Source organism: Capricornis sumatraensis, chromosome 20, assembly GCF_032405125.1.
Source record: "Capricornis sumatraensis isolate serow.1 chromosome 20, serow.2, whole genome shotgun sequence".
Classification (NCBI taxonomy): Eukaryota; Metazoa; Chordata; class Mammalia; order Artiodactyla; family Bovidae; genus Capricornis; species Capricornis sumatraensis.
This window is the reverse complement of record NC_091088.1, coordinates 65,109,689-65,136,927: the sequence shown is the minus strand read 5'-3', so window position 1 is coordinate 65,136,927 and position 27,239 is coordinate 65,109,689. Positions and strand designations below refer to the sequence as shown.

Genomic DNA, 27,239 nt, shown 5'->3' with positions numbered 1-27,239 from the left:
ACAACTGTTGATTGATACGTTCCTAAGGGTTCTGGTAGAAAAACACTGTGTTTTTGAAAGTTGGCATAAGGTTGTCCAATGTGAGTACGTTTGGCATATTGTTTTTAAAACTAGGCTACCATAATGGTGAATTTATGTTATGCTTTCTTAAGTTAAGAATTCTATTCCTTTAGTGTTTCTAAACACTTAAGGTGATCATTGTAGTGTTTCATAACTTGATGTAAGTATTACTTTTGGTGTAATATATATTCAACATGAAACATTTATTTTTGAATTATTGTGAGCAGGATACCTATGATTCTTTTTATCTTGTAGATATCTCTCCTACACATGTGATGAAGCATTTACAACCCAAAGCGAACAGTGATAAACTAGAAACATTCCAAACATTGATGCTGGGAAGCCCTGAAAGCTGTGAAATCAAACATTTTCATCTTTGGGAAAGTCAGGAAAATATGTGTGACTTTGAGTGTCAGGGGAGAGATGACAAAAGAAATTACAAAGGCACACCTGTAAGCCTTAATGGAAATGTGCCTGATGGAAGAGATTTGCATGATAGAAAGGATGCAGAGATCAAGCCCTTTGGAAAGAGGTTTGGATTTAAGTCTCAGGATAAACTGCAGATATTTCAAACTGGCGGGATAATTTCTGAATATAATCAAGTTAAGAGTTCTGTCAACAACAGTTTCTCATTTTCACCAGTTCAAAGAATTCCTCCTTGTGTCCAAACCAGTGTTTCTAATATATATGGGAATGATTTTATGAATCCTTCAGGAATAACACAAGAACTCAAAGCACACAGGGAAAAACCTTACAAATGTGATGAGTGTGGCAAGGCCTTTCGTGTAAAGTCAGTCCTCTTAAGTCATCAGACAGTTCACACTGGAGAGAAACCTTACAAATGTGATGAGCATGGCAAGGCCTTTACTCACAGCTCACATCTCAGAAGACATAAAAAAATTCATACAGGAAAGAAATTATTTAAATGTGATATATGTGACAAAGTCTTCAGTCAAAATTCAAACCTTGCTCGTCATCAGAGGGTTCATACTGGAGAGAAACCTTACAAATGTGATGAGTGTGGCAAGGCCTTTTGTGTAAAGTCAGCCCTTTTTACTCATCAGACAGTTCATACTGGTGAGAAACCTTACACATGTGATGACTGTGGCACGGCCTTTCGTCTAAAGTCAACCCTTTTAAGGCATCAAACAGTTCACACTGGAGAGAAACCTTACAAATGTGAGTGTGGCAAGGCCTTTTGTGTAAAGTCAGCCCTTTTAAGTCATCAGACAGTTCATACTGGTGAGAAACCTTACAAATGTGATGAGTGTGGTGAGGCCTTTCGTCTAAAGTCAAGCCTTTTAAGTCATCAGACAGTTCATACTGGAGAGAAACCTTACAAATGTGAATGGTGTGGTAAGGCCTTTTGTGTAAAGTCAACCCTTTTAAGGCATCAGACAGTTCATACTGGAGAGAAACGTTACAAATGTGATGAGTGTGGCAAGGCCTTTCGTCTAAAGTCAAACCTATTAAGTCATCAGACAGTTCATACTGGTGAAAAACATTATAAATGTGATGAGTGTGGCAAGGCCTTTTGTGCAAAGTCTAACCTTTTAAATCATCAGACAGTTCATACTGGTGAGAAACCTTACAAATGTGATGAGTGTGGCAAGGCCTTTGCTCTGAAACCAACCCTTTTAAGGCATCAGACAACAGTTCATAGTGGAGAGAAACCTTTCAAATGTGATGAGTGTGGCAAGGCCTTTCCTGTAAAGTCAACCCTTATAAAGCATCAGACAATTCATACTGGTGAGAAACCCTACAAATGTGATGAGTGTGGCAGTGCCTTTCGTCTAAAGAAAATCCTTTTAAATCATCAGGCAATTCATACTGGAGAGAAACCTTACAAATGTGATGAGTGTGGCAAGGCCTTTCCTGTAAAGTCAACCCTTATAAAGCATCAGACAATTCATACTGGTGAGAAACCTTACAAATGTGATGAGTGTGGCAGTGCCTTTCGTCTAAAGTCAATCCTTTTAATGCATCAGAAAGTTCATACTGGTGAGAAACCTTACAAATGTGATGAGTGTGGAAAAGTCTTTGGTCGAAAACCGCATCTTCAACGTCACTGGAGAATTCATACTGGAGAGAGTCCTTTCAGATGTAATGAGTGTGGCAAGTTCTTCAGTCAAAATTCACAGCTTAAAAAACATCAGACAATGCATATAGAGAAACCTTTCAAATGTGATGAGTGTGGAAAAATCTTTGGTCAAAAACCACATCTTGAACATCACTGGAGAATTCATACTGGAGAGAGACCTTTCAGATGTAATGAGTGTGGCAAGTTCTTCAGTCGAAATTCACACCTTAAAAGACATCGGGGAATACATACAGAAAAACCTTTCAAGTGTTTCGAGTGTGGAAAATCCTTTACTCAGGTCTCAGCACTCACTAAACATCAGAAAATCCATACATGAGAGAAACTCATGTGAACGTGGTATGTGGTAGAAATCTTCAAAATTCGAAGTTCAGAATTCACACCCTACTGTTGCTCAGAGAATTCATCCTACTGAGAAACCATACAAATATCATGAGTGTGGCAACATCTTAGGCTTCATGAGAAAATTCATACTGGATAGAAGGGAGATATAAATGTATTTATTAGTCAGGTCTTTAGACCATGAATTCATTCTAGAAGATTCCTCACCAATTTCACAGCTGTTTTTTAAAAAATAATAACCCTATCGTCACATCTCACCAGTAGTATCAGAGTATTTATCCTGGAGAAAACACACAGCAATGTAATGTGCATGGCAAGGATCTTACCCAAAAGTCACAAGATAGGAACATAGTGGAGCCATACTTCCCAGACTCAGTGGTTGTGGCAAATCCTTTACCTTTTTCTCTATATGTATTCTTTGATGACTTTAGTTCAGGTACTCAGCAACTGCAGTAACTCCATATTTGAAGAGAAGCTAGAGATCTTTTCATGTAAAAGAAACCCAAATTCTACCTCAGCGAAGATGATTTTGGGGACAATAATCCGCCATCTTTTTGGTCTCCTGGCCTTCTGAATAAAGTCACTATTCCTTGCCCAAGAAGTAGTCTCTCTGTTTATTGGCCTGTTGTGTGGTGAGCTCTAAGAGCTTGACTTTGGTAATCATTGATCAAATGCATTTGCTACATGCGTTTCATGATGGTCTCTGGGAAGAAATCAATGAGATGAAGGGACCAACTTCATTAGGTACAATTCATTCACATCCCTGTTCCCTGGAAAAACACACAGCCTGAATTACAAAATGCAATAGTGTGTGTGAATTAGCAACAGGGAGGGGAGAAAATAATGTAAAACTAGGACATGACTCATCACGGTCAGTAGGATCAGGAAGCCCTTCCGTACATAGTCCAGCCTGTTATAAAACATAATGTTCTACCAACTGGCCTTGAACAGAGTAGGCAAGATGTTAAAAGGTCTGGGCTTTTCATAGGAGGAGAGGGACAGTTACCAGAGACTGATGGTGTGCTAGGAACAAAGCATAGGAATAGGGCCATGTTCTCTATTGGATAGAAGTAACTGTTGTATCCATGATTAAAGAAGACTTACTTTTATTTGTAGAAATTGAAGACAGAGCTATCAGGGTCTTTGTAGCCCGGGACCTGAGGAATGGAGTTGACGAGAAGAAGGAAGCAGGGGACCCACGTCTCGAGTGAAACAAGGTTGCTTTATTTGCAAAAATGCATGTTTATATATCTTTATACAAGGCAGCTTTAGGCAATAAACACATTGAAGAAAAACAAAGCGAAGCAAATAACAATCTTGAAAGGGCCAGAAAGCATTCCATATCCTGAGGAAGAGGGGCATAACTGAATAGATTACCTTCAAGTAAAAGGCCACTGAAGGGAGTCACTGAATGGATTCCAAGCAGATGCTCTTTCTCATGACCTCAGTCCTGAGAACTGCGTGCAGCTCTGCTCGTTCCTGTCTTCCAGGAACTGATAAAGAATAGAGTCCTTGAGAATTGGCACACAAAAGAAGAAAATATCATGTTGGATCCTCTGAAGTTGAATGTCCCCTGACAGTTCCCCCTTTTTTACTTTTTCATAATTGGGGGTGACTGTAGATACTTGTGTGAAAAAGGCCCTGAGAAAGTGAGTTTATTTAGTTTGAACAATTTTAATTGAAAGGCATCAGTATGTTACAATTATAATCACCAGGATAATTATCAGCATTATAGTTCCAGATCCAATACTATGTGTAATGCCTTGAAACCATCTTTGAGGGTCTAGCCCAGATAATTGATCAGCTAGCTGTTCAGCTAAGGGTCCCAAATTGTTGGAAGAGGGTAGACTCATACAGAAGGTTTCAAAGATTTCCTTTTGCAATAACTATACATTTAAGGAAGCATTATTATGCATATCTTGCAAATGAAATTTGATTTTTTTTTCCCAATTGTAAGCACTATGTAGAAGATATTAAAAAGAGATGGCAAGAATACACAGAAGAACTGTACATAAAAAAGATATTCAACCCTGATAATCACGATGGTGTGATCACTCATCTACAGCCAGACATCCTGGAAAGTGAACTCAAGTGGGCCTTAGAAAGCATCACTATGAACAAAGCTAGTGGAGGTGATAGAATTCCAGTAGAGGTGTTTCAAATCCTGAAAGATGATGCTGTGAAAGTGCTGCACTCAGTATGCCAGCAAATTTGGAAAACTCAGCAGTGGCCACAGGACTGGAAAAGGTCAGTTTTCATTCCAATCCCAAAGAAAGACAATGCCAAAGAATGCTCAAACTACTGCACAATTGCACTCATCTCACATACTAGTAAAGTAATGCTGAAAATTCTCCAAGCCAGGCTTCAGCAATACGTGAACCGTGAACTTCTTGATGTTTAAGCTGATTTTAGAAAAGGCAGAGGAACCGGAAATCAAATTGCCAACATCCACTGGATCATGGAAAAGCATCTATGTCTGCTTTATTGACTATGCCAAAGGCTTTGACTGTGTGGATCTCAATAAACTGTGGGAAATTCTGAAAGAGATGGGAATACCAGACCACCTGACCTGCCTCTTAAGAAACCTGTATGCAGGTCAGGAAGCAACAGTTAGAAATGGACATGGAACAACAGACTAGTTCCAAATAGGAGAAGGAGTACGTCAAGGCTGTATATTGTCACCCTGCTTAGTTAACGGTTATGCAGAGTACATCATGAGAAACGCTGGACTGGAAGAAGCACAAGCTGGAATCAAGATTGACGGGAGAAATATCAATAACCTCAGATATGCAGATGACACCACCCTTATGGCAGAAAGTGAAGAGCACCTAAAAAGCCTGTTGATGAAAGTGAAAGAGGAGAGTGAAAAAGTTGGCTTAAAGCTCAACATTCAGAAAACTAAGATCATGGCATCTGGTCCCATCACTTCATTGGAAATAGATGGGGAAACAGTGTCAGACTTTATTTTTGGGGACTCCAAAATCACTGCAGATGGTGACTGCAGCCATGAAATTAAAAGATGCTTACTCCTTGGAAGAAAAGTTATGACCAACCTAGATAGCATATTCAAAAGCAGAGACATTATTTTGCCGACTAAGGTCCGTCTAGTCAAGGCTATGGTTTTTCCTGTGGTCATGTATGGATGTGAGAGTTGGACTGTGAAGAAGCCTGAGCAATGAAGAATTGATGCTTTTGAAATGTGTTGGAGAAGATTCTTGAGAGTCCCTTGGACTGCAAGGGGATCCAACCAGTCCATTCTGAAGTAGATCAGCCCTGGGATTTCTTTGGAAGGACTGATGCTAAAGCTGAAACTCCAGTACTTTGGCCACCTTGTGCGAAGAGTTGACTCATTGGAAAAGACTCTGATGCTGGAGGCATTGGAGGCAGGAGAAGAAGGGGACAACAGAGGATGAGATGGCTGGATGGCATCACTGACTCGATGGATGCAAGTCTGAGTGAACTCCGGGAGAAGGTGATGGACAAGGAGGCCTGGAGTGCTGCGATTCATAGGGTCTCAAAGAGTCGAATATGACTGAGCGACTGAACTGAACTGATGATTGAATCGAAGAGAAGTGATGCAAAATTGAGTAGTTTTCCAATCACAATTTAATAATACTTATTTTTGTAAAGCTATTAATTGATCTCCAACCATTTGGATGCCTGTTTTTAATTCCTGAATTTTATCTGGAACTTTTTCATCTTTGAACCTGAGTGACCCATATCGTATGAGCATCTTTAGTCCAATTTTGAATAAAGATTTGTATTTGAATTGAAGTTATTAAAGCAGTGTCTGTGACAGCAACAGTGGGGCAAATTGCTATTGACCCAAAAATGCCAAGAATCAAGCATCTAATTAATCGCTTAGATTGTCAGAGTAATTTAGTGAGTCACTGGGAGATAAGTCTTGCCATGGGACCCTCTTTCCAGGGCTGTTGGAGATCTACTGGCAACCATGGTCTACGTTGAGATTGAAGAATCAAAAGGGATTCATGTTTTTTAGAGAAATAGAGGAATTAAGTATACAATTTTCAATCTATACAAGTCACAGAACGTAAAGTCTTATTAAGTTGTAAGTTTCCTTTGGTGAGAACAAAAGGAAGGAGAACACAAGCTTGTATAAAACATGAATGATTATAATGGAAGGAATAGTTACTATGACTATGGTCCCTGTGAAATATCTAGTCCAAGTTCCAAGTTTTTCAATATTTGTAGCAAGTTTCCAGATGTCCTATTGCTCAGGCCCAATTTGTTTATTGAGGACAATTTGAGGGCGAGGAGGTGCCATTCCACCATCAAGCCAGCCAAGGAGTCCTTTATCATGGAAGTGTTATTGAACTGTTGGTAATCTTCCATGTTACTTGAGTAACATAATCACACGTGGTACTTGTAATATCATCTGAGCAGTTAGATAACCGCATACCATGGGGTCCCCAATCACCAATGCTGTAATTGGCTACAAACATGAATTTCCATGATTTAGCTTGACATCTATCTCAACAAACAGGAGTATATTTTAAATCCTTATAAGTAAACCCCTTACATTCCAACTTTTGTCCTTTTCCTAGAGTGTTGGTAGTATTGACATGGTTCTCATAAAAGTACAGGGCAGTAAACAGTCTAAACAATGTGTGGAAGTTCTTTTTTGGAGACAGGATGAAAGCCCACGTCTGTCGACTAACATTAATACATAATTCTGCTGAACCCATACATAAAGGACGAGTTTTGTAGCCTAGAGGAATGTTAATTAATCTTCCTTCGTCCTCAGGATGAGAGGGCCCCTCCAAGCTCCAAGGAGGAGGCATATGTACTGAGTCATTAGTGGATACAACCGATCCTATATCTGTCCATTCTACAACCTGCAATAAAGGGGGATAGGTATATAAGCCCAGTAAATGTGATTAATCAAGTCAGCCTGAGCAGGGGAAGCAAAAGCAAGCATAGCGACAAAAATATTTTCAGGATTCCGAGGCATTCCCTGTTGAGAAACCAGATTTTCAGCTTGATTAGTAAGGATTTTTATCTGTCCCCAAGTGGGGAAATCATAAGGTCGATGATCTCGAGTGCGGCGTTTCTTGGAAATTTTTCAAGTCGCCATGGCTTGTACTAGAAACTCCTCCTCCTGGGCATTTTGCTGTTTCTTCTCTATCTTGAATGCCCGTGGCTCCCCTGGGACGGATCTTCTGAAGAGGGAGCCAACTGATTTTGTTGGGTCCATCTGGAGAAATCCAAGCATACCCCTTTCCCTGTAATATTAATTTTCCAGATTTCCATTTAGTCAACCTGTCTTGATACCAAATGGACAGAGGAAGGGAGGTATCCTTGAATGCCTCAAAATGTTTTTCTGCTTTGTCAAAATATCCCCTTGCATCAAGTTTAAAAATTTTAAATAATGCTGAATTAACTATAGTTATAGGATTAAAGAACATATTGCTTTGGAATCTGTTGGGGTCCTTTAATGGACTGGAACCTGGCGGTCCAGAGTTGACGATAAGAATGTGAAAGAAAGAGAGAAAGAAAGACACGGGCACCCAAGCTCTAATGGAGCAAAGGTGGTTTAATGATATTTCTAGAGTATATATAGGCTGTTGTACAAGAAATTTCTTTCGATAAAGATCAGAAAACCAAACGTAGGACAACCGTTACCAAAGGGAACAAGGAATTAATAATGGTCACAAGGTGAGGAGAATGTGTACTGAAGGCGTTTCAAGCCTGTCTCACCCTATGACCTCAGTCCTGGGAGCGGTTTCCAGTGGTTTCTGACCATAGAAACTGATAAGGAACAGAGGATTTATGAGGAACAGCACGTTGGAATCATCCTGTTAAACATTCCCTGACAATTCCCACTTATTTATAATATATTTAAAAAGGGTTCTGACCATATGAGTTTGTTTAGTTTTAACAATTTTTGCATGAAGGCAACGGTGAATGACAAATATAATTGTCAAGACAGTCACCAAAATTACAGTTCCAGACCCAATGCTGTGAGTAATGCTTTGAAACCATCGGCATAGGTCTAACCCAGATAATTGCTCAGCTAGTTGTTCAGCTAAAGTTTGCAAATTCGTGGAAGAGGGCACATTTTTAGAAAAGGTTTCAAAGATTTCTTTTTCTAATAATTCAGAGAGGCATTATCATGTATTTTTTGTAAATGAAATTTGATTTATTCCCAGTTGTAGGTACTATTATTGAATTGAACAGGATCAGTGCAAAGATATGGAGGAAAAGAAGAGAATGGGAAAGACTAGAGATCTCTTCAAGAAAACTAGAGGCACCAAGGAAACATTTCATGCAAAAGGAGCTCGATAAAGGACAGAAATTTTATGGACCTAACAGAAGCAGAAGATATTAAGAAGAGGTGGCAAGAATACACAGAAGAACTATACGAAAAAGATGTTCACGACCCAGATAATCACGATGATGTGATCACACCTAGCGCCAGACATCCTGGAATGTGAAGTCAAGTGGGCCTTAGAAAGCATCACTACGAACAAAGCTAGTGGAGGTAATGGAATTCCAGTTCAGCTATTTCAAATCCTGAAAGATGATGCTGTGAAAGTGCTGCACTCAATATGCCAGCAAATTTGGAAAACTCAGCAGTGGCTACTGGAGTGGAAAAGGTCAGTTTCCATTCCAATCCCAAAGAAAGACAATGCCAAAGAATGCTCAAACTACTGCACAATTGCACTCATCTCACACGCTAGTAAAGTAATGCTGAAAATTCTCCAAGCCAGGCTTCAGCAATACGTGAACCTTGAACTTCTTGATGTTCAAGCTGGTTTTAGAAAAGGCAGAGGAACCAGAGATCAAATTGACAACATCCGCTGGATCATGGAAACAGCAAGAGAGTTCCAGAAAAACATCTGTGTCTGCTTTATTGACTATGCCAAAGGCTTTGAATGTGTGAATCACAATAAACTGTGGAAAATTCTGAAAGAGATGGGAATACCAGACCACCTGACTTGCCTCTTGAGAAATCTGTATGCAGGCCAGGAAGCAACAGTTAGAAATGGACATGGAACAACAGACTAGTTCCAAATAGGAGAAGGAGTACGTCAAGGCTGTATATTGTCACCCTGCTTAGTTAACGGTTATGCGGAGTACATCATGAGAAACGCTGGACTGGAAGAAGCACAAGCTGGAATCAAGATTGACGGGAGAAATATCAATAACCTCAGATATGCAGATGACACCACCCTTATGGCAGAAAGTGAAGAGGAACTAAAAAGCCTGTTGATGAAAGTGAAAGTGGAGAGTGGAAAAGTTGGCTTAAAGCTCAACATTCAGAAAACTAAGATCATGGCATCTGGTCCCATCACTTCATTGGAAATAGATGGGGAAACAGTGGAAACAGTGTCAGACTTTATTTTTGGGGACTCCAAAATCACTGCAGATGGTGACTGCGGCCATGAAATTAAAAGACGCTTACTCGTTTGAAGAAAATTTATCACCAAACTATATAGCATATTGAAAAGCAGAGACAATACTTTGCCAACAAAGGTCTGTCTAGTCAAGGCTATGGTTTTTCCTGTGGTCATGTATGGATGTGAGAGTTGGACTGTGAAGAAGGCTAACCGCCAAAGAATTGATGCTTTTAACTGTGGTGTTGGAGAAGATTCTTGTGAGTCCCTTGGACTGCAAGGGGATCCAACCACTCCATTCTGAAGTAGATCAGCACTGGGATTTCTTTGGAAGGAATGATGCTAAAGCTGAAACTCCAGTACTTTGGCCACCTCATGTGAAGAGTTGACTCACTGGAAAAGACTTTGATGCTGGGAGGGATTGGGGGCAGGAGGAGAAGGGGATAACAGAGGATGAGATGGCTGGATGGCATCACTGACTGGATCGACGTGAGTCTGAGTGAACTCCGGGAGATGGTGATGGACAGGGAGGCCTGGCATGCTGCGATTCATGGGGTCGCAAAGAGTCGGACATGACTGAGCAACTGAACTGAACTGAACACAAAATTGAGTAGAATTCCAGTCACACTTTAGCATCACCTGTTTTTGTATATTTATTCATTGATCTACCCATTTGATGACTGTTTTTAGTTCCTGTATTTCATCATGAATATCCTCATCTACCTGAGCCTGAGTGGCCCACATAGTATGAGCATCTTTAGTACTGTTTTGGATAAAATTATGTGTTTGAATTGAGGTTTGTAAAGCAATGCCCGTTTGGCAGCAGTGGTGCAAATAGCTATTAATCCCAAAGTGCCAAGAATCTGCCATCGAATGAATCGTTTAGATCACTGGAGCAGTTTAGTAAGTAACCGGGAAGCAAGTCCAGCCATAGGGTCTTCTTCCCAGGGCCGCTGGAGATTTATTGGTAACCACTGACTACATCGAGATCAAAGAATCAAAAGGGATTCATTTCTTAAGGAAACAGAGGAGTTAAGTATATGATTTTGCAATTTGTACAAGTTACAGAACTTAAAGTCTTACTGAATTGTAAACTTCCTATAGCTAGAACAGAAGGAAGGGGAAGACAAGCTTGTATGAAATATGATTGATTATAACAAAAGAAATAGTTACTATGACTACAACTGGTCCCTGTGAACTGTCCAGTCCAAGTTCCACGTTCTTCGGTGCTCGCAGCAAGTTTCCAGGTGTCCCAATGTTCAGGCCCAGTCTGTTTTCGAGGACGATTCCAGGACGAGGTGGGTGCCATTCCACTGTCAAGCCACCCAAGAAGTCCTTTGTCGTGGTAATGTTCCATTATAGTGTTACTAACCTTCTATGCTGCTTGAGTAGCATCATCACACACAGTGCTGTTAATATCATCTGAGCAGTTAGATAATCACATACCATGGGGTCCCCAATCGACAACTGTATGATTAGCCACAAACATAAATTTTCCTGATTTGGCCTGACATTTGTCCCAACGAACCAGAGTATGTTTAAAGTTCTTATTAGTAAACCGTTTGCATAGTGTTCCTTGTTTTTTCCCTAACTCCCTAAAGTTTCAGTAGTATAAACATGGTTCACGGACAAAGAAAGGGCAGTAAAGAATCTAAGCAGCGTATGAAAGTCCTCTTGGAGGCAGGGTAAAAGCCCAAGTTTGTCTGCTATCATTTATGCATAGTTTTTCTGGTCCCATACCCAAAAGAAGGACTTCATAACCTAGAGAAATATTAGTTTCCCTTCTTCTTCAGGGTGTGAGGGCCCTTTAAGGGTCCAAGGAAAAGGCATATGTATGGAGTCCTTGGTTAATACGATTGGTCCTTTCTCCATCCATTCTACAACCTGAAGTAAAGGGGGGTTGGGTATGTCAGCCCAGTAAGTGTGATTGATTGATTAGTTCAGCCTGATTGGGGGGCAGGTGCAAGCAAGCAGAGCAACAAAAATATTTTCAGGACTCTGAGGCATTCTCTATTGAGAAACCGGATTTTCAGATTGATGAGTAAGGGTTTTTATTTATCCCCAAGAGGGGAGATCATAAGGTTGATGCCGCCAAGGGCAGTGCTTTCTGGAGATCTTTAGAGCCACCATGGCCTATATTGGCATTTCTTCTTCCTGGGGTTTTTGTTGTCTCCCCTCTATGTTGAAGGCCGGGGGCCCCCTTGGGTCGGATCTTCCAAAGAGGAAGCCATGTGAGTTCGTTGGATGCATCTGGGGAAATACAACCATACCCCTTTCCCTATAAGATTAATTTCCCAGATTTCCATTGTTTATTCAATTTATCTTGGTACCAAATGGGCAGAAGAGAAGAGTCCTTCAATTCCTCGAAATGTTTTTCTGCTCATGTCAAGATATCTCCTTGCGGTAAGTTTAAAAAATTTAAAACAAATAAAGCTATATTAACAATAGTTATATGCTTAAAGAATATATTGCGTTGGAATCTAGTAAAGTCTGCTCTGGATAAGGAAGATAAAAGTGTTCCTGTGTATTCCCCTTTATTTAATTTTTTATTTGTAGTTTCAGTGTGTAATGTTTTTGTTTAACTGTGTCTTGTGTTTGTGGATTATAAGAAATGCCTCTAATCTGTTTAATAGAGAATGAATATAAAAATTGTTTGAACTGCTTAGAAACACAGGCAGGGCCATTGTCTGTTTTTATAGACTTAGGTGTTCTCATTATTGCAAAGTAAGCTAACAGGTGGGTTATAATATGTCGTGTAGTTTCATCTCGGAGAGCTGTGGCCCATATAAAAGAAGAATTTGTATTGATCGAGACATGTAAGAAGGAAGAGGAAGAAAGTTCAGAGTAATGAGTTTCATCCGTTTGCCATAAAATTCTCTTTCATTTCTCAGAAACCCTTTTTACATGTTTGTATTCATCATTTTATTTGCCAGTTTTCTCTTTTTATTAACAGCATACATCTTACTTTTCTTTAGCAACTGTGAAGTATCTTGTATATTAGCATTTTATTTTGCTGAATATATTTATTATATATTGTAATATATATTTATCTTTATATAAGTATATATATTTATATATATTAATAGTCTAAAATCTCTTTAGTTTTTTGGTAAGAAAAACTTTTTCTAAGAGGAAGTTAGTGTTCAGTAGTTAATGTTTAAAAATCTTACTTTATTGGGAATGACCTAGCTATTTAATAAACTTTCATTATTTCATTTAGTACAATTTTATGAATTTAAGTTAACCCAATCCTAACACATTATTTTAGGTAGAGATTTTGAAAATATAATTATTTTTATTAGAGTTTATCTAAAAGATTTCATCTCCCTTATATATATATATATAAAGAGTTACTTTTTTGTTGGCAAACAGTTTACCTTAAATCTAGGCACAATAAAAGCATTATATAATGATGATTTAAGACATGTCTTAATTAGATTAGCAAACAATTATATTTAAATTATCAGTTCAGTTCAGTTCAGTCACTCAGTCGTGTCTGACTCTTTGCGACCCCATGAATCGCAGCACGCCAGGCCTCCCTGTTCATCACTATCTCCTGGAGTTCACTCAGACTCACGTTGATCCAGTCAGTGATGCCATCCAGCCATCTCATCCTTGGTCGTCCCCTTCTCCTCCTGCCCCCAATCCCTTCCAGCATCAGAGTGTTTTCCAATGAGTCAACTACTTTCATGAGGTGGCCAAAGTACTGGAGTTTCAGCTTTAGCATCATTCCTTCCAAAGAAATCCCAGGGTTGATCTCCTTCAGAATAGACTGGTTGGATCTCCTTGCAGTCCAAGGGGCTCTGAAGAGTTTTCTCCAAAACCACAGTTCAAAAGCATCAATTCTTCGGTGCTCAGCCTTCTTCACAGTCCAACTCTCACATCCATACATGACCACAGGAAAAACCATAGCCTTGACTAGACGGACCTTAGTCGGCAAGTAATGTCTCTGCTTTTGAATATGCTATCTAGGTTGGTCATAACTTTTCTTCCAAGGAGTAAGCATCTTTTAATTTCATGGCTGCAGTCACCATCTGCAGTGATTCTGGAGCCCCCAAAAATAAAGTCTGACACTGTTTCCACTGTTTCCCCATCTATTTCCCAAGAAGTGATAGGACCGGATGCCATGATCTTAGTTTTCTGAATGTTGAGCTTTAAGCCAACTTTTTCACTCTCCTCTTTCACTTTCATCAAGAGGCTTTTTAGTTCCTCTTCACTTTCTGCCATAAGGGTGGTGTCATCTGCATATCTGAGGTTATTGATATTTCTCCCGGCAATCTTGATTCCAGCTTGTGTTGCTTCCAGTCCAGCGTTTCTCATGATGTACTCTGCATAGAAGTTAAATAAGCAGGGTGACAATATATAGCCTTTACGTACTCCTTTTCCTATTTGGAACCAGTCTGTTGTTCCATGTCCATTTCTAACTGTTGCTTCCTGACCTGCATACAGATATCTTAAGAGGCAGGTCAAGTGGTCTGGTATTCCCATCTCTTTCAGACTTTTCCAAAGTTTCTGTGATCCACACAGTAAAAGGCTTTGGTATAGTTAATAAAGCAGAAATAGATGTGTTTCTAAAACTCTCTTGCTGTTTCCATGATCCAGCGGATATTGGCAATTTGATCTCTGGTTCTTCTGCCTATTCTGAAACCAGCTTGAACGTCTGGGAGTTCACGGTTCACGTATTGCTGAGGCCTGGCTTGGAGAATTTTGAGCATTACTTTACTAGCGTGTGAGATGAGTGCAATTGTGCAGTAGTTTGAGCATTCTTTGGCATTGCCTTTCTTTGGAATTGGAATGAAAACTGACCTTTTCCAGTCCTGTGGGCATTGCTGAGTTTTCCAAATTTGCTGGCATATTGAGTGCAGCACTTTCACAGCATCATCTTTCAGGATTTGAAACAGCTCAGTTGAAATTCCATCACCTCCACTAGCTTTCTTCATAGTGATGCTTTCTAAGGCCCACTTGACTTCACATTCCAAGATGTCTGGTTCTAGATTAAAGATCACATCATCATGACTATTTGGGTCGTGAAGATCTTTTTTGTACAGTTCTTCTGTGTATTCTTGCCATCTCTTCTTAATATCTTCTGCTTCTGTTAGGTCCATACCATTTCTGTCCTTTATCGAGCCCATCTTTGCATGAAATGTTCCCTTGGTATCTCTAATTTTCTTGAAGAGATCTCTAGTCTTTCCCATTCTGTTGTTTTCCTCTATTTCTTTGCATTGATTGCTGAAGAATGTGGTCCACTGGAGAAGGGAATGCCAAGCCACTTCAGTATTCTTGCCTTGAGAACCTGTGAACAGTATGCAAAGGGAAAATGACAGGATACTGAAAGAGGAACTCCCCAGATCAGTAGGTGCCCAATATGCTACTGGAGAGTGGAGAAATAACTCCAGAAAGAATGAAGGGATGGAGCCAAATCAAAAACAATACCCAGCTGTGGATGTGACTGGTGAAAGAAGCAAGGTCCGATGCTGTAAAGAGCAATATTGCATAGGAACCTGGAATGTCAGGTCCATGAATCAAGGCAAATTGGAAGTGGTCAAACAAGAGATGGCAAGGGTGAACGTCGACATGCTAGGAATCAGCTAACTAAAATGGACTGGAATGGGTGAATTTAACTCAGATGACCATTATATCTACTACTGCGGGCAGGAATCCCTCAGAAGAAATGGAGTAGCCATCATGGTCAACAAAAGAGTCCGAAATGCAGTACTTGGATTCAATCTCAGAAACGAGTGAATGATCTCTGTTCGTCTCCAAGGCAAACCATCGTCTCCAAGGCAAACCATTCAATATCACAGTGATCCAAGTCTATGCCCCAACCAGTAGTGCTGAAGAAGCTGAAGTTGAACAGTTCTATGAAGACCTACAAGATCTTTTAGAACTAACACCCAAAAAAGATGTCCTTTTCATTATAGGGGACTGGAATGCAAATGTAGGAAGTCAAGAAACATCTGGAGTAACAGGCAAATTTGGCCTTGGAATGAGGAATGAAGCAGGGCAAAGGCTAATAGAGTTTTGCCAAGACAATGCACTGGTCATAGGAAACACCCTCTTCCAACAACACAAGAGAAGACTCTACACATGGACATCACCAGATGGTCAACACTGAAATCAGATTGATTATATTCTATGCAGCCAAAGATGGAGAAGCTCTATACAGTCAACAAAAACAAGACCAGGACCTGACTGTGGCCCAAATCATGAACTCCTTATTACCAAATTCAGACTTAAATTGAAGAAAGTAGGGAAAGCCGTGAGACCATTCAGGTATGAGCTAAATCAAATCCCTTATGATTATACAGTGGAAGTGAGAAATAGATTTAAGGGCCTAGATCTGATAGAGTGCCTGATGAACTATGGAATGAAGTTTGTGACATTGTGCAGGAGACAGGGATCAAGATCATCCCCATGGAAAAGAAATGCAAAAAAGCAAAATGGCTGTCTGGAGAGGCCTTACATATCACTGAAGAGAAGAGAGGCAAAAAGCAAAGGAGAAGAGGAAAGATACAGGCATCTAAATGCAGAGTTTCTGAGAATAGCAAGAAGAGACAAGAAAGCCTTCAGCGATTTAAGTTATAATTTAAACATTTTATTTAATGTTGAATTTCAGTTCACGTGAACTTGAATTTAAATAGAGCTCATTAATTTCATATTATCCAAAAACCAAGACATACATTGAATCATAGATAATTATACCTAGACAGATATAGTTTTCCACTTGACATTTAAAATATATTTTTGATATATATATATTCTTTTTTTTTTTCCTTAGTTCCACCAATTTGTTTATGCCTGGAGTCCCAGATAGCGTGGGTTGTGTATCCCAGGGACATGATAAGAGTTAACTTTAGGTTTTTTCTTAGGGCTGTTTTTGTTTCCCAGGCAGAATTGGAGCTCCAAAAAAGTATTTTAACAAGTTAACCTTTTCCTAACTGCACATGTAAGAAGAACTGGTTTTGCAATTTCAAATAGATTTTATTTTAATCAGTTTTTTTCTGGAGTCTAAAGAATGAATATCATGGCCATTCAGTGTCAAAAATATCACTCCTTTTGTAGTTACAGTATATTATTAATGATATATGCATGAGGGAATTGCTGTCATATTGGCTGTAAAGCCTTGGCCACAAAATTTTGACAAATAGTAGGACTGTTAGGTATACCTTGAAGTAACACAGTCTAATGAAATCTTTTATGAGGCCCGATGTGATTAAGAAAAAGGGAGAGAGAAAGTGAATCTTGGTCTAAATGGTGTAAAGGTATATTTAAAAAGCAGTCTTGTAAATCAGTAATAATAATGTGCCAATTTTGAGGAATAGTAGTAGGGGATGGGATCCCTGGTTGTCGTGCACCCATGGGTTTCATAGATGCATTAACCTTTCTAAGGTCTGTTAAGAGATGTCATTTGTTAGATTTCTTTTTTATAACAAAAATAGGCGAGTTCCAAGGAGAGTAAGATTCCTCAATATGTTTTAATTCTAATTGTCTGTCTATAAGTTCTCTAGTAGCCTGTAATGTTTCTTCCGTAAGGGGCCATTGTTCTGTGCAAATAGGCCTGTCATTTTTCCAAGTTATTTTAATCATTGCCTTGTTTGTTAAATGAGCAGTGGCCCCTAGGAGAAATGTGGAATGTATATCTGAGTTTGCCATTGCATAAGTAAGTCCCTTCCTATTAGATTAAGGGGTGCATCTATCACATAAGGTCTTAATGTTGCAGGCTGGCCTTTTGGTGCTTCATATGGGTAGATTTGAATATTTTGATAAATTTCTTATACTTTGCTTTGAGAAATTCCTGCAATTTGGCAAGATATTTTTTTCTATAGGCCAGGTTTTCAGGCATAAGTGTTTGGAAAGAATAGTAATATGAGATCCAGTGTAGAGGAGACCAGAAAATCTTGTACCATTAATTTTTATATTTATATGTGGTTGGGCATATTGAGATACCAATGATGTCCATAAGGATTGTTTTTGATCTGCCGAATCTTCTTGTCCTTATGTTATTAGAAGAGTTAATAGAAATGTAAGGCAACAGAAGTAATTGAACAATTTTGTCCCCCTTTTTGAATTGCCATAGAATCTGAGGTGGCATCATCATTTATATCTCTCCTTTATAATCTGAATCAATTACTCCAGGGTGAACAGTAATTCCTTTAGAAGTCAAACTAGATTGGCCAAGTGAAAGACTGAAGGTTTGTGGGGGCAGGGGTCCAAAAAGTCCGGTAGGTACTCTAGAAGGGACTGCTTGAGGGTAAAGGGAAAAATCATTTAGGGCAGGTATATCGATGGCAATACTGCCGGGTGTTGAGGGTTTGAGGGAAAAGATAGAAGTTGCCCCTGGTTTTTGTTGTAGGGGACCTGGCGGTGGAGGGGGGGGGGGGGTCCACTGTTTGGAGTTTCCCAGAATAGGTTTTTCTTCAATATCAAATTTAGATTTACAGTCTTGGGCCCAATGCATTCCACTATGGCAGCAAGGGCAGATTCTTTGAAGATTTTTATTAGCCTTCTTAGGGCAGTCTGGAGAAGGGAATGGCAAACCACTTCAGTATTCTTGCCTTGAGAACCCCATGAACAGTATGAAAAGGCAAAATGACAGGATAGTGAAAGAGGAACTCCCCAGGTCAGTAGGTGCCCAATATGCTACTGGAGATCAGTGGAGAAATAACTCCAAAAAGAATGAAGGGATGGACCCAAAGCAAAAACAATACCCAGCTGTGGATGTGCCTGGTGAAAGAAGCAAGGTCCAATGCTGTAAAGAGCAATATTGCATAGGAACTTGGAATGTCAGGTCCATGAATCAAGGCAAATTGGAAGTAGTCAAACAACAGATGGCAAAAGTGAACGTTGACATTGTGGGAATCAGCGAACTAAAATGGACTGGAATGGGTGAATTTAGCTCAGATGACCACTATATCTACTACTGTGGCAGGAATCCCTCAGAAGAAATGGAGTACCCATCATGGTCAGCAAGAGAGTCTGAAATGCAGTACTTGGATAGAGTCTCAAAAACAACAGATTGATCTCTGTTCATTTCCAAGGCAAACCATTCAATATCACAGTTATCCAAGTCTATGTCCCAGCCAATAACACTGAAGAAGCTGAATTGAATTTGAATGGTTTTATGGTTTTATGAAGACCTACAAGACCTTTTAAAACTAACACCCCAAAAAGATGTCCTTTTGCATTACTGGAATGCAAAAGTAGGAAGTCAAGAAACATCTGGAGTAACAGGCAAATTTGGCTTTGGAATGTGGAATGAAGCAGGGCAAAGACTAATAGAGTTTTGCCAAGAAAATTCACTGGTCACAGCAAACACCCTCTTCCAACAACACAAGAGAAGATTCTACACATGGACATCACCAGATGATCAACACTGAAATCAGATTGATTATATTCTTTGCAGCCAAAGATGGACAAGCTCTATACAGTCAACAAAAACAAGACCAGGAGCTGACTGTGGCTCAAATCATGAACTCCTTATTACCACATTCAGACTCAAATTGAAAAAAGTAGGGAAAACCACTAGACCATTCAGGTATGACCTAAATCAAATCCCTTATGATTATACAGTGGAAGTGAGAAATAGATTTAAGGGCCTATATCTGATAGATAGAGTGCCTGATGAACTGTGGAATGAGGTTTGTGACATTGTACAGGAGACAGGGATCAAGACCATCCCCATGGAAAAGAAATGCAAAAAAGCAAAATGGCTGTCTGGGGAGGCTTTACAAATAGCTGTGAAAAGAAGAGAAGCGAAAAGCAAAGGAGAAAAGGAAAGATATAAGCATCTGAATCCAGAGTTTCGGAGAATAGCAGGGACAGATAAGAAAGCCTTCTTCAGCAATCAATGCAAAGCAATAGAGGAAAAAAACAGAATGGGGAAGACTAGCGATCTCTTCAAGAAACTTAGAGATACCAAGGGAACATTTCATGCAAAGATGGGCTCAATAAAGGACAGAAAAGGTATTGACCTAACAGAAGCAGAAGATATTAAGAAGAGGTGGCAAGAATACACAGAAAAACTGTACAAAAAAAGATCTTCACAACCCAGATAATCACAATCGTGTGATCACTCACCTAGAGCCAGACATCCTGGAATGTGAAGTCAAGTGGGCCTTAGAAAGCATCACTATGAACAAAGCTAGTGGAGGTGATGGAATTCCAGTTGAGCTATTTCAAATCCTGATAGATGATGCTGTGAAAGTGCTGCACTCAATATGCCAGCAAATTTGGAAAACTCAGCAGTGCCCACAGGACTGGAAAAGGTCAGTTTTCATTCCAATCCCAAAGAAAGGAAATGCCAAAGAATGCTCAAACTACCACACAATTGCACTCATCTCACATGCTAGTAAAGTAATGCTCAAAATTCTCCAAGCCAGGCTTCAGCAATACTTGAACCGTGAACTTCCTGATGTTCAAGCTGGTTTTAGAAAAGGCAGAGGAACCAGAGATCAAATTGCCAACATCTGCTGGATCATGGAGACAGCAAGAGAGTTCCAGAGAAACATCTATTTCTGCTTTATTGACTATGCCAAAGGCTTTGAGTGTGTGAATCACAATAAACTGTGGAAAATTCTGAAAGGGATGGGAATAGCAGACCACCTGACCTGCCTCTTGAGAAATCTGTATGCAGGTCAGGAAGCAACAGTTAGAAATGGACATGGAACAACAGACTAGTTCCAAATAGGAAAAGGAGTACGTCAAGGCTGCACATTCTCACCCTGCTTATTTAACTTCTATGCAGAGTACATCATGAGAAACGCTGGACTGGAAGAAACACAAGCTGGAATCAAGATTGACGGGAGAAATATCAATAACCTCAGATATGCAGATGACACCACTCTAATGGCAGAAAATAAAGAGGAACTAAAAAGCCTCTTGATGAAAGTGAAGGAGGAGAGTGAAAAAGTTGGCTTAAAGCTCAACTTTAAGTAATTTAGAAAACGAAGATCATGGCATCTGGTCCCATCACTTCATTGGATATAGATGGGGAAACAGTGGAAAGAGTGTCAGAGTTTATTTTGGGGGGCCAGAGAATTTGTTGGGATCCATTCAAAATTTGAATTACGAGTAGGCACTACCCCTTGAACAAACAGACACGCACCCAACTGAGCCAATCACTTCAGGGGTCTCTCATTCCCCCTCAGGCCCACCAGGGAGACATTTCTGAAACTGTTGAGTTGAGTGAAAGAACCAGGTATAACTGAATTCTGGATAGGTTGCATGATGGTCTAGTCAGTGGGCAGTTTGTCCTTAGTGTGCATCCCACTTAAAAACACTGGGACCATCTTCTGTGTCCATAAGCCCAAAGGAAAGCTCTCTTTCAATATCTGGTTACACTGGTGGTGATTTAGTTGCTCAGTGTCCAACTTTGCCACCCCATGGACTATATAGGCTGCCAGGCTCCTCTGCGCATGGAATTCTTCAGGCAAGAACACTGGAGTGGGTTGCCATTTCCTTGTCTAGAGGGTCTTTCTGCACCTCCTGCATGACAGGTGGAATCTTTGCCAGAAAAATCTAAATAAAATACTTAAAAAAAAATACTGAGTTGCAAAAACATAGCTACTCCTCAGGAAAACACTGAAATGGAGTTAGGTTAGAAATATGCTGAACAGACATGTCTATTTATCTCATCATGAATAGACAGATCCTCATTTACAGAGAACGGACTTAGGTGAATGTCTATTTAGTACCTCACAGCTCACTGTTTTACATTATAAAAAAGGGAAGAAAAGAGACTGTCAAATGATCATCAACTTTCTTTCCTGGGCTTTCCTGGTGGCTCAGATGGTAAAGAGTCTGTCTGCAATTTGGAGACCCTGGGTCCAAAATATCCCCTGGAGGAGGGCATGGCAACCCACTCCAGTATTCTTGCCTGGGAAATCTCATGGATGGTGGAGCCTGGCAGACTAAAGTCCAAGTACTTGGTAATACTTCTTACCAAGTACTCATCAAAAGTGTAAAATTATTGTTATTACCAACGAACTTTTTCAACATGTAACATAAAGAGGAGAAAGCATACAAGTCCTGATCTAAACTTGAAATGAATGAAAAATATATATATATATAAAGTTTTATTTTTTTCACTTGGTATTATCTTTAATTACAAAGACTTTTCCAATCATATCACATAGAGATCATTTTATCCACTGCTCTGTTTGGGTGCCAATCTCTTATCTCTCTCCTCAGCAATGGTAAGGCGAATACCCTTTCCACGGGGAAGAGAGATCCATGGTTTGTTGCCTTTGCCAATAACGAAAATGTTAGAGAGCCATGTGGCAAATCTGTTGCCGTTTGCATCTTTCACATGAACAACATCAAAAGAACTTGGATGTCTCTCCCGGTTTTTAATCACACCAATTCTTTGCAGGTTAGCACCTCCAGTCACCATGCACAGGTTACCAGTGTCAAATTTGATGAAATCAGTAATCTTGCCAGTCTCCAAGTCAATCTGAATTGTATCATTCAGCTTGATGAGGGGATCATGGTAACGGATGGTACGAGCATCATGGCTTACCAGATGAGGGATTCCTTTTGTCCCCACAAATATCTTTCTTACTTTGCACAATTTATACTTGGCCTCCTCAGGTGTAATACGATGAACGGCAAAGCGAACCTTGGTGTCATAGATGAAACGAAAATTCTCTCCAGTCTTATCAGTGCTGATGACATCCATGAAACCAGAAGGGTAGTTTATATCTGTGTAGACTTTGCCATCGATATTAATGAAACGCTGCATGCAACCCTTCTTTACTTCATCTCCAGTTAGGGCATACTTAAGTCTATTGCTTAGGAAAATGATTAGGGGGAAACATTCCCTTAGCTTGTGGGGGCCGGTAGATGGACTAGGGGCAAACACACCAGTAAGTTTATCCAGCATCCAATGTTTTGGAGCTGGTACGCGTTTCAGGTGCTTCTTGGGACCCCGAGCCATGGCTGTGCTAGGCATGAAAAGAGGAACTTTTTTTTTTAATTAAAAAAAAAAGTCTGGTGTCACGGTCCTTCTATCCTAGTGGTCCAGTGGCTAAGATCCCACATGCTACAACTAAGACCCAGCATTGCCAAATATTTTAAAAGCTTTTAGAATATAGCATAAGAATATGAGTGGATTATAGGAAGCCAGCAAAGTACATTTCAGAATAATTCTTTATAGAAACCAATTCAGTGTAAAGCAAAAAGCAAAACCATCACCGCAAGGAATAAAAGCACCTTTAACATTCCTTCAGAGAGGCACTGCATGGTGACAGATGTCATTTCTGGCTCCACCAGTCTCCCCGTCCTCTACTCCACACCAGGAAACAGAAGGGGTGACCCACAGCTGTCTGAGTCCAGTCACTGTCCCCTGGGCTGAACAGGATGGCAAATGGAAGCTCTATTGTGATACAAATAATTACGAGATGCACACATACAGACAGGACTTTTTCAATTCTCATCCTTATCAGAATAATTTTAAAAGGTATTTTTTGGAGTCCAAAGCCACAAATCAAATACATCACAACTTAATCATGCATAAGCAAACAGCTCAGCACTCATCTCGGTCAGATGTCCACCCCCTCACTTCCACGTGTTTCCCTTTCATTTGGTTTGTCTCTCTGTTCCCCTCTGCTGTCCTGCCTCTCTGCACATTGTTCCCCCTCAACCTTTCTGACCTGTTTTCCTTGTGTCCCTCTCTTTCAGTCCTCCAGGTTACCACCATTGAATCCGTGGCACGCCCTTCATCCCCACTCTGCCCCGCCTCTGGTGGCCGAACTACCTGTCCACCCTCTCTTCCTCTGCTCACTTTGTCCCCACTCCAGCCCTTCTCTCCCAGCATCAAGTCTCTCCCTAAGTCATGTCTTCCACCCTTTTATACCCTCACTATACTGATCAGCCCTGGAGCAGGAAATGGCAACCCACTCCAGTATTCTTGCCTGGAGAATTCCAAGGACAGCTGAGCCTAGTGGACGACAGTCTATGGGAGTCACAAAAAGTCAGACACGACTAAGGGACTAACCTTCCCTTTTCATACTGATCAGGGGCTCCTCTCCTATTCTGTCTTTACTCCTTCATGTCCCAAGTGATCCCAACTTTCTTTCACTTTGTTTTTTACCACCTGCTACTTTCACTCTTTATTCTTTCATTCTTACCATCTCTTTGCAAAACACCCATCCTCCACACTGCCCTCTGATCTCACCACTCTTCTGTTCTCCTCTCGTTTCTATTTCTCTCAGTCACTCTGTCTCCTGATCCCTCTTGCCCACATATTCAGAGTAGGTGGGATGCACTAAGATGTCTACCTCCTGAGAGACCACTGATGAAATGAAAACTCAACAGTTTAAGGCAAGACAGGAAAATTAAATGCAAACTTTTCCTCTGCCCATTTTGGCCCCCTCCCTCCTCTCGCATGAGCCCTCTGTCAACCAGACGTCGATGGAAGAACCTGCTCAACCATAAAGATCAATTTTTATTTTCCATCTTCAGCTGCAAGGAACATAATCAATCTGATTTCGGTATTGAGCATCTGGTGATGTCCTTGTGTAGAGTCGTCTCGTGTTGTCAGAAGAGGGTGTGTCAACTAAAAAAGATGTATAACTTGAGAATTGCGAGTTAAGTTTTATTTGGGGAAAAAGAGGACTGCAGCCAGGGAGGCAGCATCTCAGCTCTGACAGGTGTCCAGAGATCTTTGACTATTAAGACCTAGTCCAATAACAGCACATTGAGCAGCGTATCAGTAAAAACCTTCAGAACTGGGAATGAGCCTTGCCAGCAATGCGGGACCAAATGGTTATGAAATGCCCCCCAAAGTAGGGTCATATTTGCTAAATGGTCATATCAGTAGAATAGTCTGAGCACTGTGAGAGACTGCTCCAAAGCAGCCCTGGGAGAAGTTCAATATATAAGGTTTTGGTGAAGGTGAAGTTGCTCAGTCATGTCCGACTCTTTGTGACCCCGTGGACTGTGACCTACTAGGCTTCTCTGTCCATGGGATTCTTCAGGTAAAAATACTGGAGTGGATTGCCATTTCCTTCTCCAGGGGATCTTCCTGACCCAGGGATCGAACCCAGGTTTCTGGCATCGAAGGCAGACGCTTTAACCTCTGAGCCATCAGGGAAGCAGTTCAGTACCATGAAGCACTCATTTCACAAAAGGTTTTTTGTTAGTCATGAGGATCTGATGTCACCATGAAGGGATTTAGTGCTTCTCTAGATAGGAGGAGGTGCAAGGATTGAGACCATAAAGTCTGTTCCTAAAAACATCCAACTATCTACAGACCAGTCCTACCAGAGTCCCTGGAGCAGAGTGCCTCGCTCCACTCTGAAGTCCCTCCAGGGCTGTTGAAAGTCAACAGCTTTAGCAGAATGGGGTTCAGTTTCCGTGGAGGCAGAGGGTAAATGCCTCTGCTGTTCACTCATTGGCGTGCCCTTGGTAAGTGCCAATTTGTAGATGACATGGCCCTCTTGTGGCTAAACATCCGATCATGTTTTGGGCGGCATTTCATGAACATTTTGTCTCATGTTGCTGGGAAGGCTCCTTCGTTGTTCTGAAGAAGGCTTTGCTGACAAGTCACTCAGTGTGCTATTACTGGACTAGGTCTCCATAGTCAAAGATCTCTGCAGACCTGTCTTCTATTTATGGTCCAGGAAAGTATTCGTTCTTGTTGCATCTTCCCATATCTCAGTTCAATTCAGTCACTCAGTCATGTCCAACTTTGTGACCCCATGGACTGCAGGACACTAGGCCTCCCTGTCCATCCCCAACTCCCAGAGCTTACTCAAACTCATGTCTATCATGTCGGTGATGCGATCCAACTGTCTCATCCTCTGTTGTCCCCTTCTCCTCCCGCCTTCATTCTTTCCCAGCATCAGGGCCTTTTCCAATGAGTCAGTACTTCACATCAGGTGGCCAAAGTATTGGAATTTCAGCTTCAGCATCAGTCCTTCCAATAAATATTCAGGACTGATTTCTTTTAGGATTGACTGATTTGATCTTGCAGCTCAAGGGACTCTCAAGAGTCTTGTCCAACATGACAGTTCAAAAGCATCAATTCTTCAGTGCTCAGTTTTCTTTATAGTCCAAATATCACATACATACATGACTACTGGAAAAACCCTAACTTTGACTACATGGACTTTTTAATAAAGTATCGTCTCTCTTATATGCTGTATAGATTGGTCACAGCTTTTCTTCTAAGGATCAAGTGTCTTTTCATTTCATGGCTGCAGTTACAATCTGCAGTGATTTTGGAGCCCTCCACCCTCAAAAAAAAGTCTCTCACTATTTCCATTGTTTCCCCAACTATTTGCCACGAAGTGATGGGACCGGATGCCATGATCTTCATTTTCTGAATGTTGACTTTTAAGCCAGCCTTTTCACTCTCCTCTTTCACTTTCATCAAGAGGCTCTTTAGTTCTTCTTCACTTTCTGCCATAAGGGTGGTGTCATCTGCATATCTGAGGTTATTGATATTTCTCCCAGCAATCTTGAGTCCAGCTTGTGCTTCCTCCAGCCCTGCATTTTGCATGATGTACTCTGAATATAAGTTAAATAAGCAGGGTGACAATATGCAGCCTTGATGTACTCCTTTGCCAGTTTGGAACCAGTCTGTTGTTCCATGTCCAGTTTTAACTGTTGCTTCTTGACCTGCATACAGATTTCTCAGGAGGCAGGTCAGGTGATCTGGTATTCCCATCTTTTTAAGAATTTTTCTCAGTCTGTTGTGATCCACACAATCAAAGGCTTTGGCATAGTCAATAAAGCAGAAGCAGATGTCTTTCTGGAACGTTTGCTTTTTTGATGATCTAGCAGATGTTGGCATTTTGATCTCTGGTTCCTCTGCCTTTTCTAAATCCAGCTTGAACATCTGGAAGGGGAAGTTACTCCTATATCTAGAGTAATATTATTACAATCACTGATCACATATCGAGCTATACATTTGATCAACTGCTTCAAGTCCAGCCATTATTGAGCCCATCTTTGCATGAAATGTTCCTTTGGTACCTCTGATTTTCTTGGAGAGATCTCTAGTCTTTCCCATTCTATTGTTTTCCTCTGTTTCTTTGCACTGATCACTGAAGTAGGCTTTCTTATCTCTCCTTGGTATTCTTTGAAACTCTGCATTCAAATGGGCATATCTTTCCTTTTCTCCTTTGCTTTTCACTTCTCTTCTTTCCACAGCTATTTCTAAGGCCTCCTCAGACAGCCATTTTGCTTTTTTGCATTTCTGTTTCTTGGGGATGGTCTTGATTCCTGTCTCCTGTACAATGTCATGAACCCCTGTCCATAGTTCATCAGGCACTCTGTCTGTCAGATCTAGTCCCTTAAATTTATTTCTCAGTTCTACTGTATAGTCATAAGGGATTTGATTTAGGTCATACCTGAATGGTCTAGTGGTTTTCCCTACT

The 27,239-nt window shown here is 40.5% G+C and overlaps 2 protein-coding genes across 2 annotated transcripts in view; one reads left to right on the top strand and one right to left on the bottom strand.

Moving 5' to 3' along the window:
- The window catches only part of LOC138096465 (zinc finger protein 665-like), a 32,768-nt gene extending 29,735 nt beyond the window's left edge, over positions 1-3,033 (top strand). The window contains exon 5 of the mRNA XM_068992681.1: positions 316-3,033. Coding sequence (XP_068848782.1) covers positions 316-2,477 — 2,162 coding nt within the window. The 3' untranslated portion in view covers positions 2,478-3,033. The remainder of the gene's footprint in view (positions 1-315) is intronic.
- An 18,967-nt stretch (positions 3,034-22,000) lies between these two features.
- LOC138096479 (small ribosomal subunit protein eS4, X isoform-like) lies at positions 22,001-22,792 on the bottom strand. Its single transcript, XM_068992699.1, has one exon. The coding sequence runs from the start codon at positions 22,790-22,792 to the stop codon at positions 22,001-22,003; it is 792 nt and encodes a 263-aa protein (XP_068848800.1).
- Positions 22,793-27,239: the final 4,447 nt, after the last annotated feature.